This window comes from Ruditapes philippinarum, unplaced genomic scaffold (genome assembly GCF_026571515.1).
Source record: "Ruditapes philippinarum isolate M1 unplaced genomic scaffold, ASM2657151v2 ctg4637_1_1_1_1, whole genome shotgun sequence".
NCBI classification, from domain to species: domain Eukaryota; kingdom Metazoa; phylum Mollusca; class Bivalvia; order Venerida; family Veneridae; genus Ruditapes; species Ruditapes philippinarum.
In genome coordinates, this window is record NW_026865978.1 from 43,348 (window position 1) to 63,805 (window position 20,458).

Genomic DNA, 20,458 nt, shown 5'->3' on the forward strand with positions numbered 1-20,458 from the left:
CTCGAAATTTCGAGTTACTTACTCGAAATTTCGAGTTACAAACTCGAAATTTCGAGTTACAAACTCGAAATTTCGACTTACTTATCTCGAAATTTCGAGTTACTAACTCGAAATTTCGAGTTACTAACTCGAAATTTCGACTTACTTATCTCGTAATTTCGAGTTACTAACTCGAAATTTCGAGTTACTTACTCGAAATTTCGAGTTACTTATCTCGAAATTTCGAGTAACTTACTCGAAATTTCAACTTACTAACCCGAAATTTCGACTTAGTTACTCGAAATTTCGACTTACTAACTCGAAATTTCGAGTTACTTAACTCGAAATTTCGACTTAGTAACTCGAAATTTCGACTTATTAACTCGAAATTTCGACTTATTAACTCGAAATTTCGAGTTAGTTTAGTAACTCGAAATTTCGACTTACATTGCACGACTTTCATTGGTTGCCGGTGAAAGCAAGGATTGAATTCAAGATACTTTCTTTCGTGTGTAGCTGTTGCATATTGGCAGAGCACCTTTAACATTTATTTAACAGAACAATTTAATAGGGTCAAATTGTCCACACATACTGAACATATCCTTCGGGGGGTGTAAAATCACACTTTCCACATTTCCGTGTTAACCGGATGTTTCTTTTTCTTAAGCACACATACAACCATCATGTGAAAAATCAACAAGTCCAAAACCCACCCTATTGTAAACTGTGCAATATCATGTGTTAAATAAGTTTTAAATGGCGTGTATACGCCAGTTAGTCTGTCACGTTTCTTTATACTAATAATGTTTTTGTACTTTGATTCATATTATTAGTTATAAAGATTGTTGACAAGTTATATGGCCCTATATAAACGGCTATTTGTAAATATAACCCGAGCCGCTATGCGAGGGTTATATTGCAAACCGCCGTTTATATACGGCCATATAAGCTGTCAACAATCTTTATAACGAATTTATAATACATATATATATATATAAAACTATATAAACGTCACGATTATCCAATGAAAAGTGACGTTACAAACGTGCAGTAATATAATGTGTTGATAAAAGTTGATAAAAGTGGAACTTGTTGTTATATACATTTGTATATGTTCGGAATAATATAAAAGCATCCGATTTTACAAGAAATATAGTCAGTCCAACAATTTTGACAAAGGCCTCAGCACGCCTTATTTTGGCCACGCCGCGATACTTTCCTCAGATGTCCCACACGTGAAGTATGGAATCGTTTTATTCACAGGGATGAGAAGAACAATTATGATTACTGAAAAGATATGTTCGAACAGATGGGATACAATACAACGTCTGAAGAACGCCTGAACGTACAAATTAAAGGAAGCCTTGTGTTTTTAGGTCGGGTGTGTACATGCCGTTACTAAGTTTAAGTTAAATTTCAATAGTTTTTGTCCAGGCACCCGTTTCTCCATCTCCATCGTTCAACGGCACTCCCTACTATATCTTATATCATTTAACTAATAACTTTGGCCATTCCTGTAATGTTAATAAGTCGAAATTTCGAGTTAGTAAGTCGAAATTTCGAGATAAGTAACTCGAAATTTCGAGTTAGTATGTCGAAATTTCGAGATAATAATTAGAAATTTCGGGTTAGAAAGTCGAAATTTCGAGTTAGTTAGTCGAAATTTCGAGTTAGTAACTCGAAATTTCGAGATAAGTTAGTCGAAATTTCGAGTTAGTAACTCGAAATTTCGAGTTAGTAACTCGAAATTTCGAGATATTTAAGTCGAAATTTCGAGTTAGTAACTCGAAATTTCGAGTTAATAAAAAACATACACCTGGCACTAATGTTCTTCCGTATTAACCTGCACTTTGGCGCAAAAACAAAACCATACAGCATCTTGGGTCAATCGCAACTTTTCGGCCCTACAAACTTCAATTCCGTACGCAATTTTTTGGCTATTTCCGTCAGTCTTTCGGGTGATTATGCATTGTGTACATCGGTATTTGAGAGACCGGTGTGTATACAATCAATGGATGATTATGAATAATCGTCTAGGTATTTAAAGTCTTTATCCTTGACGGCCGAAAACGAATACAATTTTACTTCCTGTTTCATGAAACGATTTAATCTTCTATTTTCAAAAAATCTGAAAATTTTACAGATCTATATCATTTTGCATTGGGTAGATTTTAAGAATATGTATGCATGTCAATTGAAATTTAATGGAACAAATGTGCATGTAAACATAAGTTACGATACTCTCCAATAAATTATGACATAATACAAACTGTAGGAAATTGGACTTATTAAATATATAATCTACATGCAAATAAATCAAAAATTAAATCACGAACAAGACAAGGTCAGACAAAAATGTTAGTAGAGCATATAATAGAGTATATTATTTTTGATATTTCATATTAACGCTTTGTATTGAATGCAGACAATATTACCATATTATTTTCGTTAGGAAACGTTTAACGGTACGTTGGCAGGCAATTTAAAGGGGTTAGTAACGTAATATGGATATTTTTCCAAAAACGTGACGCATAATTATTATATATGTGTTATATTTTCTGAAAAAAAGTCTTGATAACGTAACAGACACGTTTGTTATTTTGGCTTGTACTTAAATAGGTGTCTTGAGGAGCACAGTCATCATGATTGAAATAATTCTGTAGAATTTATTAGTGTGTTTTGATATAAGTGGAACATCATAAAGTTGGTAAGATTAATTCATTCTAATAACATATAACCTATTAAGTTTGCCGAAATCCGTATATTTTTATTTATTAGAAATATCAAACATGTGTTAAAATAATGGATCGAGTGCATGTAAGGTGTTTTACACCTGAAAAGTAGCGTTGAACATGCAGTTATGTGTCCTAAAGGTACCAAAATGTAAAAAGTAGTATTTTGACTTCCATAAAAAATATTCATTGGCTAATTACTTACATAACTAAAGATACAAAAGATAGTTCATGTACATAACAAAGGAGTATGTTTTGGAAACCATATCATGATACCAAAAATAAAAAAGTTTTTTTAGAGATAAAAATGATATTACTTCTGAGGCATAATGAGCCCTTTAAGTTATTCTACTTGGCAAATTTGTGATTATACAGCTTTTAAGCTATCAGAATGCTTATACAGTGGCGCAGTAACCATTATACAAATATTTCAGGCAAGCCAATGTTGAAAATTATTTCTTTCCTTGACTATTGTTATACATCTTTTTGAATAAAGGCTGTTCAAAAGGCGGTGTATTATTTTCCCTATTATTGTTGTTTAAATATTTTGATGGTCATGTGTGCCGATCTTTATCCCATCTAACGATTCAATTCAGATTAATTTCAATTTTTTATTAGGATAAAGTAATTTATGTTACTAAAATAAATCTTGCATTTATTTATTCCTTTATTTATTCCTTTATTTTTTTCATTTCTTATACATTAGAATTCTTGACTACTGTACCCCCTTTGACATATAAACTCAACGGTTGACAAACGTACGCATGCACTCACGCACGCAGGCTACCAGAGACTTATTATACAAAATAAAGCTCTTAGCGCATACACACTACTGTAATGTCAATAGCTGAATAAGACGTGCCTGGATAGTTAAAGAGTAGGGAGGAGGAGGGCAAGGTTGGCGGACTGTTTGGCATCATTTTTATTTACTGTTTATTTAAGCTATTATTCTTTTTTCAGTTACTTGAATACAATAGAAATGGACAGTAAGGAACGTGATATTGGTCCTCTCCGTTGCCAACCATGTTTAGCCGATGACAACCAAGTATTAGCATCATTTTACTGTATAGACTGCAAGGAATGCCAGTGTTTGCGGTGCAAAGACGTTCATCGACGTTTCTCATATATGACGGGACATCAGATAGTTAAAGTAAAACCGACTTTTACCAAAGAAGATATCAATCGATTTAATACATACTTTGTATGTAATGTCCATAACCGAAAACTCGAGTTTATTTGTACAAAAGACAACACATTGTGCTGTACTGAGTGCAAAGAAAATATCCATAAAACTTGTCAAAATGTACAAGAAATCTCTCACATAGCTAATAAAGATATAGATGACTTTGGTTATCTCCAGAGAGAAACTGACGGGCTAAGGAATAAAGTAATGACATTGTCAAAGTATCTTAGAGATACATATGACGCACTTAACAATGAATCACCTGAAATGGAGAAACTAACAAAAGCATTGACAGACATGAAAGAAAAACTTTTTAGAAAGATAGATAATTTTACAGAACAACTGATAGCCGATGGGAGACGGCAAATTGAGTTTAAATCCAAAGCAACTATAAAGAAAGCAGAACTATCTGAAAAACTAGTAACATACATAGATGAACTGTTCGAGGACATTGACTACTGGAAACAAGTTCCGCACCCCCAGAATCTCATCATAAGACATAGGCTTGCTGAGCAATTTAAAGAATGTGAAGAAAAGTTCAAAGACGTATCTGCACACCTTCGTACACCCGGTGAAGTAACTTTGTCACTTCACAACAAGGTGCATTCGTTAGTTGAGCACAAATCCGATATTGGTAGTGTGTATTATGAAGACCATGGTGGTAACCTCACAGATCTGTCAGACCACCGTGCAGTACGGATTGAACTTCTGCACAGCAGAAATCTGCGAAGGCGAACATTGGATCAAGACAACCTGACACCTGATATTACAGGTATTAGTTTCCTAGACGATGGCAAGCTTGTTGTTATCGATAAAACCAACAGGAACATAAGAATACACGAGAAACATTCGACAGATCTGATATGGAAAACTGAGCTTACGCCATGCGATGTTGCAACTGTCTGTGATGGAAAATTTGTTGTCACGTTTCCAGGTCTGGTTGTGTTCTACAAGATAATAAATAATGAATTATATGAATACAAGCATACAAGAAATGTGCTAAACAATAGTACAATCTCTGTAAAAGATAAAAATTCGTATGTGATCGGTACTTCAGGCGCAAATGTTCCTGCATTGTTGATTACAGATTCCGGCCAGGAGAAAGATTTAAACTTACGATTGAATGACTGTTCAAGTTACTCATCAAAATCTCTCTTTTTCAGGACCAGGGTCGCTGAATTATTAGCAATTTCTTTCAAAGATTTTAATTGTATTTTGCTTATAGACATGGAAACGAAAGAACACAAGAACGTGGCAAATGATGAACTTATCAAACCAGGCTACATGTGTATCGGACCATTAGACACCTTATTCGTATGTTGTGACTTGGGGAAAGTAGTGCATCTTACTGCAGAAGGATCGGTTCTTAGTGCGTTAAGTACGGACATTATTGAGCCAAAATGTATTTCAATGTCCAAGGATCAAACGGAATTAGCTGTTGCAGGAAGTGGACAGTTACTCGTATACAAAATAGTTAAAACAGATGCCTATCATGACTATATCTGTTTAAACAAAAAGAAAGAAAAGCGCTTTCAAAGCGTTTTTTATTGAAAATACCAAGAAAAGAACTGAAGTCCCTACTTGGTTGAAAGTTGACATTGATTCTATTTAGTGCAACAAAGCATTGTATTGATATTCCGCCACATCCTCATCACTAACAAAACATTATATTTTAGAAATATAACTCATGTAAGATAAATTGTGAATTTGTTCTTCGTGAAATGAGTGAGCAAAATGGTTAAACCAAGTTTTTTTGTCACATTTGTTGTTTGTTTAATAACGTTTATTTTAGCAGATGTCATAGCGTGATACACAACAGATTGTTGCATTTATATGGTGGTAAAATAACTGACTTGACCGACAATTTAGCAAATAATCAGTATACAGTTGACTGCACTGCCAAATCGATTTAGCGTTCAATGGACATCATTGATATATAACGGACATAAATACTAAAATATCAGATTTATTGTTGAATGTATCTTAACGTCATTTTTTTTCTTTGCTTTTTTTTACTTTGCTTGTGATGATTGCAATTATCATTTGTTTTGTTGATGTATGATTCATATGCCTGTTTTATAAAGTGTTGAGAATGTAAGTAATTGCTGATACAGTAAGTTGGTAGTGCATAGCAAATTTATACGAATAATATCAAATACCTAGAGGTATACTATTCCATTAACCAATTCTTATTGCTGCTTGTTCTCAACTACTTTAATTGAATAAATTATTAAACAGATAAAATTACGTATCTATACCTTTTAAGATGTAAAGATGGCAACCTGTTGCAGGACTTTATAGAGCTTGTAGAGGTATGCAGACCTTCATTTCAATAACACAGGACTTTTCCTTGAATTTGATTATGTAACATTTGCAAAGATCTAATTTCTAGTTTGCGTGTACAATGTATGTTTTAAATATATCATTATACGATTTCAACTTGCGCACATCGTCTTCTGTAATATCATTCTATGAACTGTGAATAAAAGTTTTGGTTCTTTAATTACACATTTTAGCAGAACTTTCTCTAACTACCCTTATTGAAAGCTTTTCTGAAACATAGAGTGTAAACTGATCAGCAAGGGAGAAAATTACGTTCGCGAAATGCCCCCTTCAACACCTATCAAATATCTACTTGCTTTTTACCATAGGGTAAATTCGTTTACTTATGAAGACTTGCGTTCTTTCTGAAACTATTTTGAATTTTGTAAATGATCTTATTGTAAAGAAAAGCTATGGGCAAGGAAACTGTTCAAGACTGCAAAATGGCTACGACAATTCAAAAAATACCGTGAAACAGAAAAAATCGGAATGGTATTCGTTGGACTTGAATTAGATAAGCTGTGGAATTCTAGTTCTTTTTATTGATGTTAATGAATGATGCAGCGAAATCCCGCCGGAATGCGCCTCAGTCGCCGAAACGACGATTTCCCGTGTTCCACATTGTTTGGCAAATAAACATATAGTAGGCTTTTCACCTTTCTATAACTATAATTTTGATAGTGGAATTTTTTTTTTATATAATTTCATCGGTGGTTTTGTATTTGGTACCTTATAGTAAGCCTTAGAGTGTTGAATTATTTTTTTCAGGGTTGTAGTAGGGGTCCAGGGGCAGATAGGGATGGGGTGTCCAAACACTGATACTGCCACCTGTGAGCTATATTACTTCAGGAATCAACTCTCTGTAAAAGGAGTGCCAGCAACAGAAAGCACCTATTATGTTAAGGAGTCGGCCTAGTGAATTTGTGTATGGTTTGTTCTATAGCAAATCAGTCATATTTGAGGCATAATTAATAATTCCACTGTTCCTGATGAATCTACGCCAAAGAATTAAGGGGAGATCACACCTTAAAGTAATCTTCCCGTTCCAAATTCCGTGTTGTAATTACGGGGTTTAGATGTTTCATTCTAGACTGGTACACAATTTGTAAATACAGAAATTAGTTTTGATTATAAATTTATATTCTGGATAAACCATTCTAGGACACGTTTACTTCCTGTTTTAAAAAGCGAAACATGAATACTGTTTTGGCGAGATTAAACACAATTTTTGCCTTCACGCTAAGCGTGATGGCAGGATTGACCTTTCTGTGCTTTTTATCAACATATTTCAATGATCACCAGGCAGTTGTTGCCATTAACACAGGAAAGGTCATCGTGTAAGTATAAAATTACCTCAAACATATGTCACCGGCTTCAAAGGGGTACGGCTCATTGAATGTTCACAAAATATGTATTTGATGGTAGAAAACATTCATCCTAAGTCAGAAATGAATTCTAAGTCCATTCCCATTACACTATATATACTCAACATCACTAATTCCGCGTCATCACTTACCTCGCGGTAATGGCATATTTTCATGTGGCCAGTGATAAAATTGGTCATAATTGACATATTTTATTCAAACACCTTAACAACAAAGTTTTTGTGCAAAATAATTTAAATCTATAGATTTTTTCATAAAACTGAGCAACATTTTACAAACTTTTGCAAAAAAACACAACAATAGTCCATTAAATTTGTGCATACGTCTGAAACAATCATCATTTTCTAAATGTTCTTGTTTGTTAAAAAAATAAATTTTGAGTTACAATGTAAAGATTATTTTAATATTTAAATTATGCAAAATAACATAAAGAAATTTTAACTGAAACATGAAAAAACTGAAATAAAACACCATTACCGCGAGTTAAATGATGACATACTATTTTCAAAATGGCCGACACACGGTCTACATCTGACAAATTAAAACTAATTTAGATTGAATATATTGTTGCTTCCTCGTGTCATATTGCAGAAAAATGACTAAATGATACAGTTTATGACAGTTTTTGTAGTGAAAGTTTACTGTTTGTGTTCTTTACTGTTTTAAAGTGTTAAGTACCGTGAACTAAGAGGAGCACAGTATACTAATATATAGACAAGGGTAACAACTCCCATAAGAAGGTGTCTATGCCCAATCAGGGTTTTTGCCTTGCAGTTTTTACACGATACAACATAAATAAAAAGGAATTATGCTATTTGTAGTAGAATGATTTATCTATCGAACCAATGTAAAACTTTTCTTATATCTCTTATATTTAACGAGTACTGGCCGTCAAAGTAACAAAAAAACGTTCATTTTCGATTTAACTTCCGAAAATATACCCGTAAATTTCCGAAAAATTCCGACCAATCAGATGACGGTTGTTTACATTCGTCAAGATGGCGGTGTTTTATAGAAATTTCAACGGGGAAATATTTTGAAGCCGCAGGTGAGTTTATATCACATTGTCATTATAGGTTATTGGTATATTTTGATTACTTTTATGTATTTTTAATTGCCCAGCATGATAAATGCTTGTGATATTATCTCCAACGATTGCAACAGTCGTGAAACTTTGTGTTTCCTGCTTAGCCACGATCGATGTCGACCTCGCGAAAATGAACATTTTTTTGTTACTTTGACGGCCAGTACTCGTTAAATATAAGAGATATAAGAAAAGTTTTACATTGGTTCGATAGATAAATCATTCTACTACAAATAGCATAATTCCTTTTTATTTATGCTGTATCGTGTAAAAAACTGCGAGGCAAAAACCCTGATTGGGCATAGACACCTTCTTATGGGAGTTGTTACCCTTGTCTATATATTAGTATATAGTGTAATGGGAATGGACTTAGAATTCATTTCTGACTTAGGATGAATGTTTTCTACCATCAAATACATATTTTGTGAACATTCAATGAGCCGTACCCCTTTGACCGGCTTAAGACTAGTCACTTAGACATTAGTTTGATCAAGGAATCAAACACAAATCGAAATGTCACGATATAAAAGTGTCCTAATTGGGATTGATTACTCAGCTGCTGAAACTGAGGTATGGTATTCTGTCCTGGGTTTGGATCAGACCTAATTCATATTGGAAATTATTAACTAATATGACGATACACAATGGAAAGTCAGATAAAAAAATAAAACTTGTCCTTATTTATTTTACATTTTAAAGATTTTATTCAGTATTTCATGAACCGCTTCCTTCACTCGGATCATCTCAACATTATTCTTAAGCTGAAAAGTTGGGATTGTTCCATGGCATGGTTCGCACGGGCCTTGAAAAGTCCTTGAATTTGGTTTCAACCTTGAAAAGTCCTTGAATTCAGGGTTGCCTTGAAAAAACACTAAAATTGTCCTTGAATTTCAGTAAACCCCCTTGAATTTCGGTAAAATGCCTTGAAAATCCAAAAGGGTATAAAACCTGTCGCTGTAAAGGTCAGGCAAATTTTCCGCTACAAATCGGACATGTGAACGAAGGCAGCCCGATCGAGTGCGCCCATTTGGATCTGTTTTAGTAGTGTTTAGCCAGCGTTACGGTTTTGGCGCGGATTTTAACAAGCACTTGTGTATGACGTCATCGCAAATTGTGTACAAAATGTCAGCTTCCATTGCGAAGTAAAAAATGGGAAAATACACTAAGAAATGTACGTTTCAGCTCAAATGGCTTCAACAATACAGTTGGGTAAAACAAGTTATACAAGACCCACGAAAAGCACAATGTACCATGTGTATGAAAACCATCGATTTGTCGCAAATGGGAGAGAGTGCATTTACATCGCATGCAAGGGGTGCAAAGCACCTAAAAAATCTAGACATCAAGTCGTCATTGACGAAGTGTGGCCTTGCATTTGTCAGACAGGAAGGAACTATAAATGTCAAAACTGAAAATTGCAGTAGATCTGATTCAAATAATAACATTGTGCCATCCCAATCCACAACGGAAACTGTGCATGACATGACAATACCACCCCCACCCACTTCTAGTAATCATTGATTTGTGACTGAATCAAACATTCTAAGAAAGGGTTTCAAAGAAAAGAAACTGGAAGTTGAGGAAATTGGAAGAGAAATCCAAAAAAAGAAAGGAAAAACTAGATAGAGTTGTGTGAATTTACTCAATCACCTATATGTTACAGTTTTGGTGTTCATATATTCTACTGACTCTGCTGATTTTCTAAATATAGTCACTGTTTTGCAATTCTAGTCATTTGAACCTTAAATTGAAATACACATGTTTTATTTACATGTTTTATATCACAGATATGGTTGTAAAAGTATAATTTTAAATAAGATCAATTGCAATAAAAATGTATATCACAGATATGGTTGTAAAAGTATAATTTTAAATAAGATCAATCGGGAAAAAAATGCCTTGAAAATGACAATTTTACCTTGAAAAGTCCTTGAAAAGTCCTTGAATTTTGATTTGAGAATTTGGTATGAACCATGCATGGGTGGGAGTGGTTTCGTCTAACTACCTGTTCGTCTAACTGATCTTATATAGTAAAACAGGTAGTGGTTTCGGCTAACTTAATTTATATAGTGAACAATAACTATTGTATAATGCGCACATCAATTATCGCGGGTCTTATTAATGTGTGGTTTTTCACACATTTTCATGCAATTAAAGACAAGATATTGAAAATTTAAACATATTATTTATTCTTTTCTTTAGTATAATAATGATATTTACATAAAATAATAACACAAGATCTCAGTGAACAAACAACATCATAGAGACAAACAAAGTAATATTGTTTTTTTTTTGTAATTTATTCTTGACTCAAAAATAATTTATCAAATAACGAAAAAAACTTTTCAAAATAAGTATAATATATAAACATACTTCTACAATATATTATATTCATTAATGATATTTGCGTCATAATTTAATTATAACAAAATATTGATGATAAAAACACTATATATATATGAACCACGTCTACTTTGCCTTTAATTACATCAGTTAGACGAAACCACTTTCGCACCTCTTCATAAATTAAGTTAGCCAAACCGGTAGTTAGACGAAACCACCATAATTCTTGTTCCATTACCGGAATACCCCACCGATTATCAATAAGTTACATTAAAGAGTTTCATTTTCCACATTTAGTTAGGTTTTAACAGATGGCTGCAAAAATGTATAGCAAACAAATTGACATGTGACATCAATCTAGTTTTAATGCATATAACCAATTAAATCAGTAATGATTTGAAGGAAATTAGATGTACAATAAAAGATTACTGGTCGGAGAGATAACTCCAAGTCCGACGCATAGATAACCCCGACACTTGATAAATATAATTGTTATAACTTTGTTTTTCAACAAACAAGAACATGGTGACCTAAAAGTATAGGAGCAGGACAGAATGGGATGATTTTTTTATAATTTGGTAAACTTTTTAATGTTTTTCAAATAACCTAAACTTTTCATAGGCAGAACTGCTTCAAAACGTTCTTTTTACTAAATTACAATAAGGTAGTTAGAATTGTATTGACCACAGGCCATTGGCTTGGGAAAGATTTTTAAAAAAATGTTTAAATATTCACAAAAACTAGATAAAACATATAAAATGTAAAAAAAAATTATTGATGCAGATTTTCCAGTCATTTTTTACTTTAAAAATTAAGTGTCGACTTTATCTACTGTTGTGGGGTAAAAATACCATGTTTTGTATACCTCTTTCAGGACCTTAAAGAAGTACCAGATTCCATTTTCATACATAATTTTAGTAGTGTAATGTAAAGTCTTTGAACTGAAGTTTGTTTAAGTGGTTCAATATTTAAAATATACAGGAAGATAATTAAGATATTGCAAAAAATATGTGATTTAGTGTCGGAGTTATCTCTCCAACCAGTAATGCAAAATGAACATATTTTACACAAAATGGCATATGACTTATCCAAGTACTGATATATTATGTATATATATTTGTTTTATTTTCAGTAAAAATGTACCTGATTACAGTGCATCAAGAGAGAAGAATGATTTAGGATTTGTTGTCTTTGACCTGCAAACAGATATCCTTTTTAACCCTAAACACCCTGAAAATCTTAAATGGACTTGTCCATCTTTCAATCTAGACTATGTTATTATTGATGATTTGATCCTCTATTTCTTTTATAATAATTTATCATTACTTGCAGTTTCCTTACTAAAATAACCTTAAAAAGGGGATTGCATTAGTGAATAAAATAAACTTCTTCCAACGTGTATGTGTTTACCTCTCATACATTTTGTATTAGTTACTAGAATAAAGTAAAACATCTAATAAGGCGATGTATTTTTATATTTAAATTAAAATTTATCATCTTCCTTAATGGTTTGTTTGCAACTATAATTAAAAACTTGTAAGTCAATATAATAAGAGTGTGTTTGGTATTTTTTAAATTTCTTTTTTTCCAATTAATTTTATTTTTTATGACATGCATATGTGATTCTTTAATACTTCCTATTAATAGAATAGGAATTGTAACAAATATATGATTTCTAAGTAATTTGCTATCCTTGACTATTGATACATTTGTCAGATATATTTAACTGGAATGTGAAACAGTTGTTCCTGTATTTGACAGCTGAATATAAAACTGAAGATCATGTAAGTATCTGCTTTTCTATTGAACATAATTTTCTCTTATTATTAAAGGGTCAATTAAGGAATTTTGTTTTAGATTAATTTGATCGTTAAAGTGATATTGATTAAATTACACTGGAAAGAACTAAAAAGGAAACAATATTCTCAGGGGAAAATATTAATGATCTTCAAATGAAATATCTTATTTTTGAAGTGAGACTTTTGGGAGACATATTGTTTTTGCCTTCACTGTTAGACTGTCCTTCTGTCCGTCCGTACAAACACAGAAGTACAATGTGCTTGTGTGACTAGGAGAACATACTTCCTTGTTGTGCAATCAGCTTGTTCGACTTTCACAGATCAAACTCCTAGGGGGATTTCAAATAAACTTCCCAAGACCGATCTGTATCAACCCTAGTTGAGCATATTGCCAGCATGTTCCTTTTCACTGCACAAAGCGGCTGCAAGAGCTAAAAAAACAAAACTTGCCCAGCCTTTCACAGGTCAAACTGCAAGCAGGATTTCAATTGAAACTTCACAGAAGTGATCCAGTTACCATACCTTGTTGTGCAATTGCCAGCATATTCCGCTTTGTTGCACAAAATGGCACCTAGAGAGGTATAAATAGAAAAACCTTGTCCAGCTTTCACATGTCAAACTGCTGGCAGAATTTCAATAAAACTTCATAGGAGTGATCAGTACCATCCCAATGTCATCCCTAGTTGTGCATATGGCCAGAACGTTCCACTTTGCTGCACAAAATGGCAGCCAGAATTATAAATAGAAAAATCTTGTCCAGCTTTCAGAGGTCAAACAGCTGGTAGAATTTCAACAATTCTTCATAAGAGTGATCAGTACCATACCTAGTTGTGAGAGACATATGTTTTTGTGACATAAACCCCTTCAAGTTATATTTCATTTTCAGGAAAACATTTTATACATGTATGTAATATCAAAAACGTCTTGGCTTACATTTCTAATTTTGGTATTTAATTATTTAGTTTAAGTATGTTTAAATTTACTTGTTAATGAAAGAAGTTCTTGCAACTTATCTTTGTCAATTCTGAGACTGCCTCCCGTTAGTAGCTAGTACTGTCTGGTGTCATATGATTATGAGAAAACATGGCTGTGATCTAAGTAGTGCTTGAACCCTCAATCGGTGGGTTGAGAGACAGAAACCTTAACTACAATTTAAAGGACCATTATTTTAACTTTTTGTCAATTTCATGATACCATAGCAAATTAGCAATGAATGAATTCAAATTCACCTTTGAACGTTAGTTAAATGTTGTGCTGAAATATTTTGGTGTTTATGTGTACATTTGATGATGATGAAATTCTTAAATTCCGAATATACATTGTATATTTTATACTTGATGTTTCAGGCACTGAACCAGGTTGTTATATGGGACAAGATTATAAGGCGTGGGGAGAATTCTATCCTAGACTATAGGAAAGCTAACACCAAATACTACTTCTGGGATTATGGTAATGGGCTCAGGTAAATATATTTCCTATTTTTGTTATTTGTTGTTGTTTTTCAAGAATGCAACAACACTGAATCATGAATAAATAGAAAATTATTCTAGGTGTTATATTTTGGAGTGATAACATTATACTTAAAAGTTGAAATATTACATTTGCTAAATTATAATGTATTAAAGTGAAAACAAATAATTATATTCATAACATTCCATGCCATGATTTTTAAAGAAATATCGAATATCTTATCTGGCTGTCTGATTATAAGTGTAAGGACAGTGGTTATATTGAGGTAACCATTTATGCCTGAAATCTACTAGGGAATTGTTGCCACCATGAAAGCTGGAAAGTCACTGTATTTTGCTGTTTTTCTCATCTTCATAATAACTTGTAATTTAATTGTATAATTTATCAATTATGAGTTACAAAATCTGTCTGTCATTCATTTAGGCATTGTCTCTTATGATTCCCATGTTCTAAATACAGCATTCACCTATTCATTTCAGGTCCAATAAGAATGTGACCTTGACATTGTCATGGAATGTGATACCAAATGCTGGCACCCTGCCAAAGATCCAAGGTCAAGGTCACCATAGATTCCAATTTCCTGAAGAGTACAGCCCCAACAGATTCCAATAAGAAACAGCTTTAGAATAGAAACATTTTAGGATATTATTTTAATTTGAAAGAAAATCAAAATTTGGTGGCGGAATCATGAAGTGTGATTAAACCCTTAACCTGCTAAAATTCTTACATGGACTTATCAAGATTCCATTATGGAACAGTCCATTATCATCTTTAGGGATATGAAAGTTTTATGTTGGTCAGCCAACAGTATAGAGCCTTGTTTGATTGGACGAATGTTCAGACTCACCTGGCTCTGTAATGGTGGCTTATTACTTTAGATTCCAGCAAGGTAAGGGTAAAGATAAGTGAGCTGGCCCAGTTGTACTTCTTTATTTCTAAGACTTGGTAATCAGGTCTTTTTGCAATTTCTTTATGGTGCTTTATGATTTTATACTTTTCTTTGTGGATATTTTCTGTGAGGATAAAAGATTTTGTTGAAAAAAAAAAGAGATTTGTGGATAAAAATAAGAGTTTTTGTAGTTTTTGATACTGATAATGAGATATTCATAAAGAGTTAAGTAGATATGGGAAGTTAAACATTAAACTGTGGCCATTACATGTAACTGACATGTAAAGGATGTTTATTCTGATTCAAAAGAAAATGTGTGTAAGACCGATTTGTATTTTGTTGTTATATTAGTTGAAGACTCAAAGTCAATCAATGTCATCTGCTTCAAGACTACAGAGGCCTCGATTTGTGTGCTCCATATCGTCACCTTAGTGCAATAACTGATTAACTGATTGAATTTAAAAGAACTTATTACGTTACTGCACAAGGGTGACGATATATGGTGTTAATTTAGTCTACCTCTCACAAGCAGGTGTACAATAATTGTTTTATGATCATTTAACATTACATGATGCAATATATCAACGAAATTGAATGAAAACATTTTGAATTATTTATTAAGATGCACACAAGCAGCAAGAGATGTTAGGACCATAAAAACACATTTTTGTAAAGATTTATTACATGATTTGACGAGAAAATTCTAAAGTAACTTTATTTATGACATTGTCATAGTAACCAATCTTTTAACCAATTTGGTGACAGTATTTTTTTATTTATTTAATATATTATTGTGCATGATTATGTGCTGTGTAAAAAATGTTTTATAAAATGCACAACGCATGTAATTTTCTAGCTTTATGTACTTTGTATATGTGATGTTAATAACATTCACAAGAATGTAGATTAAATTTAGATATTTATTTTCTGTCATGTCAATGAAATGATTTAATGCCTGATAAATGACCTACGGGATGCCAACTATTATATTCATTCAAAATTACTCCTCTTAATCTTTTTCATATTTATATAAAGGTGTGAAAATAAAAAAAGTGGCTTTTTTTTTCCAAAAGTATAAAATATATTTTGTACTTTAAAGTGATATTATTTCATGTGTAAAAACGTCTGCTATTACAATAGTTCTAAAATTGTTTCTGTGAATACAAACAAATATTCACCAAGTAAATTTGTTGAATAGACATGAAAAAAAAAGATTAATGTGTAGCAACTTTGGTCTTTGCGGTCTAAAAATAACCGTTTTGTGTTGCACTTATGTATTTTTGCAGAACAAATCATAAATCATGAATAATACAAGTGCTATAGCAAACTTATAATCAGTTAGAGCACAATGATTATTTTACTCAATACACTTATTTGATGTGTAGAATAACAAATTGTCACGTTACTGCTGTAATTGGTTGACTAGGCCCTCCTGAGACATTATTTCTCTGTGGCATCATGTCCTCTTATATATAACTAAACAATGATCTGAATTTTATATCACTCTTCAAATTCTTTGTTAATCCTTAAGGACGTTTTAGGGAAGTTTCATATAGACATATAGGCAAAATTAAAACTGTTCTATAGAATTTCGGAAAATGTCTTTAACAAGCTTAAATAGACTTGTCCAACTTTCAGTTTTGGAATAATCTGTTATTGATTCTGGGTGTAACAAGATAAAAATTGAAGTTGGCGAGTAAACAGTATTGAGCCTGGTCAGACAGCATGGAAGTGCAAGCTAGCCTAGCTCTATACTGTTGGCAAAGGTTACTCATTCTCGGTTCCAGCAGGTGAAAGGTAAAATGATGTGTGCAAAGATTAATTAACATTATTTTTCTACAGCAATGTATGCTAGCGTGTGATAATAAAATAAATTGTTTTTGTGAATGTGAACATTGTATGTGGATGTAAGAATGCAATAAAATGAAAAAACACATATATGATAGTATTCAGCATGTAGTATATAAACTTACTGATATTATTGTTTTCATCAATTCATTAACTGCATTAATTGTAAATATTTACATTTGATGAGAAATATTAGATAATCATTACATACAATTTGTGTGTAGGTAATATTTTATTAAGAATTTGTAATTCTGCTTTCCCTTTTTTATACACCTAAGTAGTGCATATTTAGACAAATAAAAAGATATACATTGTATGGATAATAGTTCCAGTATTATAAAAAATGTAGATGTTGCTATTTCATTTTTTTAGATACCTATATGCTAGACTTATTTCAAGCCATAATTTTGTTCGGACAGATTTAAATAAATGTGTCCAGAGGCAACTAGTCATGTTTTTCAAAGTCTAAGACTGGTACAGTATAATTTAACAGGCCAAAGGATAAAAAATCTTGAATATTGTAGACCAGTCCAAAATTCTAGCATTTGATTGGCTTATTTTGAAACATTATTGAAATTTGCCAATAAGAGTGTTTTATTTTCAGACTGGTGTACAATTTCAAGTTTTATATCGTTGGACTGGACTATAGATTACTGATGATGGTCTTGTGTGATGTGTTGTTAATTTTTGAATAATGTAGACAACCAAATGTATAATCATTTTAGGAAAATAAATTTGTTTATAAAATTTTGTAAATTAATTTGATAATTATTTAGATATCAGATATTTATCTAAAGTGCATGTAGATATTCAATGTAATTTTATTACAATTGTAAGTGCAGCATTTTATACCTCTAATAATATTTGTATGGAATTTTATCCATGATAGATGTGAAGAAGAAAAATATCTGTATGAATGAAAATTATTGTAATGTACTAGTATCTTGTAGTATATGTAGTTGTGCATGTTTGCTGTCTTGTAATTATCACATTTCTTCTTCTCAATTGTTGACCATTTTTGATGCCTTTTTTACAACAATATACATGTAGATTATCTTGTTATCATAGGCTTAATGTGATTTTGTTAATGAAACGAAAAATGCCAGTTCATGAGTTGCAAATGCATTTGATGTTAGTATTTGTAGTGATAAAAGCATGAAAAGTTACAGATCTGCTACAACATAAATATACTATTGTAGTCCGAAAATGTGAATAATTGTGAACTGTTATTAATGAAATGTGGAAGATTTTCATTAAAATTTGAAACATCACATTCATATGATGAAATGTGAAAGGTTTTCATTTAATCATTTATATATAAGGATGATGCATCTCCATTATTTACCATTTGAAGATTAAAAGAAATAGCCATTATTTGTGCTTGTGCAATTTGTTAATAGTGAGTATCGTACAATTTTTTTAGACTAATTGAAAAGTAAAATTTTGGATATGATAATTAGACCACCATAAAAATGTTAAGTTTGCAATAATGTGACCATGTGCGAATTTACTTTCACATGTTTTTACCTAATTTTTGCCATTTTGTTTTAAAAATATTTATTCATTGTAAAAGGCCATGTGACAGCAAACAAGCATTTTTCAAGGATGTCCTTCATGCACTAAGCTCATTGTTTATTTGTTGTTTTTCTTAATGATTGAATGAACTATACTTGTTTGTTATGTGAATTATTTGGTGAATGGATTTACTGGTAATAAATTTTCATATTTATTTTATTACCTAATGACATCTATGTCTATTGTTGTAAAATAAAAAGTAAAAATGTGAATGTTTCTGCTTTTATTATGTAAGAGTCAGGAGAAAGCCTGCCTTTTTGGGGGGTTTTCTTTCTTTGTAGCAACCAAAGTCTTTCTTGTTTACAAAGAGAATTAATGTTAATGTAAACTTAAACGAGTGGTTGTCAAGTGGTTAAGGCAACTGCCTCTCATTTCTTAGAACAGTGGGATCTACACCAGGCATAACCATGTGGACTCATATCCTGTTGGAAAATAGGAAAATATACAATTTTAACAAGCCACTGAAAGGTGTGAGACCTTAGTGTTATGGTGGTGATACAGCGGAACTTGGCAAATGGTGTTTTTCCCATCTAATCATGGGGTTCAAACAACCATTTACAATTATATCTTGGCAGATACATCTTTTATAAGAGCAACCCTTTGATCACTTTATTGTGAAAAGTAATGCACTGTAAAACTGTAACAGTAAGTTTGTCTGTTATCCAAGATTAGATGAAATCAACACAAATTTGCTGAGTTCTGGATAACATCTGTTGAAATAAATTTCAGGATGTCATCATATGCTTGTCCATTTCCATGATGTTACTGTAATCTGAAATTTCTTTTTTTGTTTGGTTTTAAGCCACACCATCACAGTAGAGGTCATATGGTGACTTTCAAGCTTTACTGGCGGAAGAAGACCTCCGTGCAATATTTCAAAACAGGAGCGGGCACCCGAGTAGAACCACCGACATTCCATAAGCAAGTTGGATACCTTTTGTCACACAAAAGAGTCCAAAGTCCTTTGGGATTCAAACCTACAGCTGTGAGGGGCAAGTGGTTTGAAGTCAATGACCTTAACCACTCAGCCACAGAGTCCCTCCATGTCCTTAGTACAATATTATGGACACTAAATTAACCAAAACTTGTCATTTTCTCTCTCAAGCCTTGTGTGTTCAACATTATATACAAAGGCATATATATTGAGATTGCACAGCAGGTAATATGCTTGCATAGAGGATTTAAAAGGGATTTTTGATCACCAGACTAGGAAAACATTTGTTGCACATTTGCCATCAACTTGACGTCGGTCCCCATAACCTTGTCAGATTCCATCAGCCAAGCTGCTCTCCAGAAATTGTAACTCTTACATGAATATCTGTTAGATGGGTTTTCCAGCAGTTTTGGGTAAAAATTTCAGAGTACTTTTCCGCAATTTTACATTTTTTACTAGAAGGCAATGTTATGGTTATTTTTGATGCTGCAAAAAACTGTGTATTGAAATTTTCTTGTAGCGTCTGCAAGATTTATGTTCAAAAGTACTTGTATTATATACATGTATGTACACTGTACATATTAAATAGCAAAATTACAACTTTTCTTCATAAAACAAACTCACGTTTACATGTTTAATTATTTTATTTTTTATTCTTTTTTCATGAAAATAAAATGTCATAGTACAACAAAATGCATATTTCAAATAATAATAATAAAATTCAGATCTGGTAATAATAATAAACAAGATTGCATTTGTAAAAAATGCTATGCCACCGCATAAAAACAACACTAAAATAGTAATGTAGGAACAAATTTTTTTTGTTTTGACCCAAGGGCTTTAATTTGAATAATCTTGCTAAAGTTTCACTACACAATGTTTACTGCGAAATGTCTCACCTCTAGCCTTTGTCAA

The 20,458-nt window shown here is 32.2% G+C and overlaps 2 protein-coding genes across 4 annotated transcripts; both read left to right on the forward strand.

Annotated features, from left to right (window-relative positions):
• The first annotated feature begins 1,942 nt into the window (after positions 1-1,942).
• Positions 1,943-6,406, forward strand: LOC132730928 (uncharacterized). Of its 3 annotated transcripts, none has more exons than XM_060717011.1 (2): positions 1,943-2,016; positions 3,672-6,406. In XM_060717011.1, exon 2 carries the CDS (start codon positions 3,691-3,693, stop codon positions 5,443-5,445), a length of 1,755 nt encoding a protein of 584 aa, XP_060572994.1. In that variant the 5' UTR covers positions 1,943-2,016; positions 3,672-3,690; the 3' UTR covers positions 5,446-6,406. The 3 variants fall into 3 exon arrangements, with proteins under 3 accessions (XP_060572994.1, XP_060572993.1, XP_060572992.1); XM_060717010.1 differs by lacking the exon at positions 1,943-2,016 and adding an exon at positions 2,122-2,336; XM_060717009.1 differs by lacking the exon at positions 1,943-2,016 and adding an exon at positions 2,370-2,686.
• A 951-nt stretch (positions 6,407-7,357) lies between these two features.
• Positions 7,358-18,821, forward strand: LOC132730925 (signal peptidase complex subunit 3-like). Its single transcript, XM_060717006.1, has 5 exons — positions 7,358-7,553; positions 12,161-12,234; positions 12,736-12,812; positions 14,174-14,289; positions 14,777-18,821. The coding sequence occupies exons 1-5, from the start codon at positions 7,411-7,413 to the stop codon at positions 14,907-14,909; spliced, it is 543 nt and encodes a 180-aa protein (XP_060572989.1). The 5' UTR covers positions 7,358-7,410; the 3' UTR covers positions 14,910-18,821.
• The last annotated feature ends 1,637 nt before the right edge of the window (positions 18,822-20,458 follow it).

What these genes read in the sequence shown, in the direction of transcription:
- LOC132730928 (XM_060717011.1), top strand. Translation starts at nt 3,691, where the DNA reads ATGGACAGTAAGGAACGTGATATTGGTCCTCTCCGTTGCCAACCATGT.
- LOC132730925 (XM_060717006.1), top strand. Translation starts at nt 7,411, where the DNA reads ATGAATACTGTTTTGGCGAGATTAAACACAATTTTTGCCTTCACGCTA. An exon ending in AACACAGGAAAGGTCATCGT is followed by an intron (nt 7,554 to 12,160) that starts GTAAGTATAAAA and finishes TTTTATTTTCAG; the next exon opens with TAAAAATGTACCTGATTACA. An exon ending in AATATAAAACTGAAGATCAT is followed by an intron (nt 12,813 to 14,173) that starts GTAAGTATCTGC and finishes TTGATGTTTCAG; the next exon opens with GCACTGAACCAGGTTGTTAT.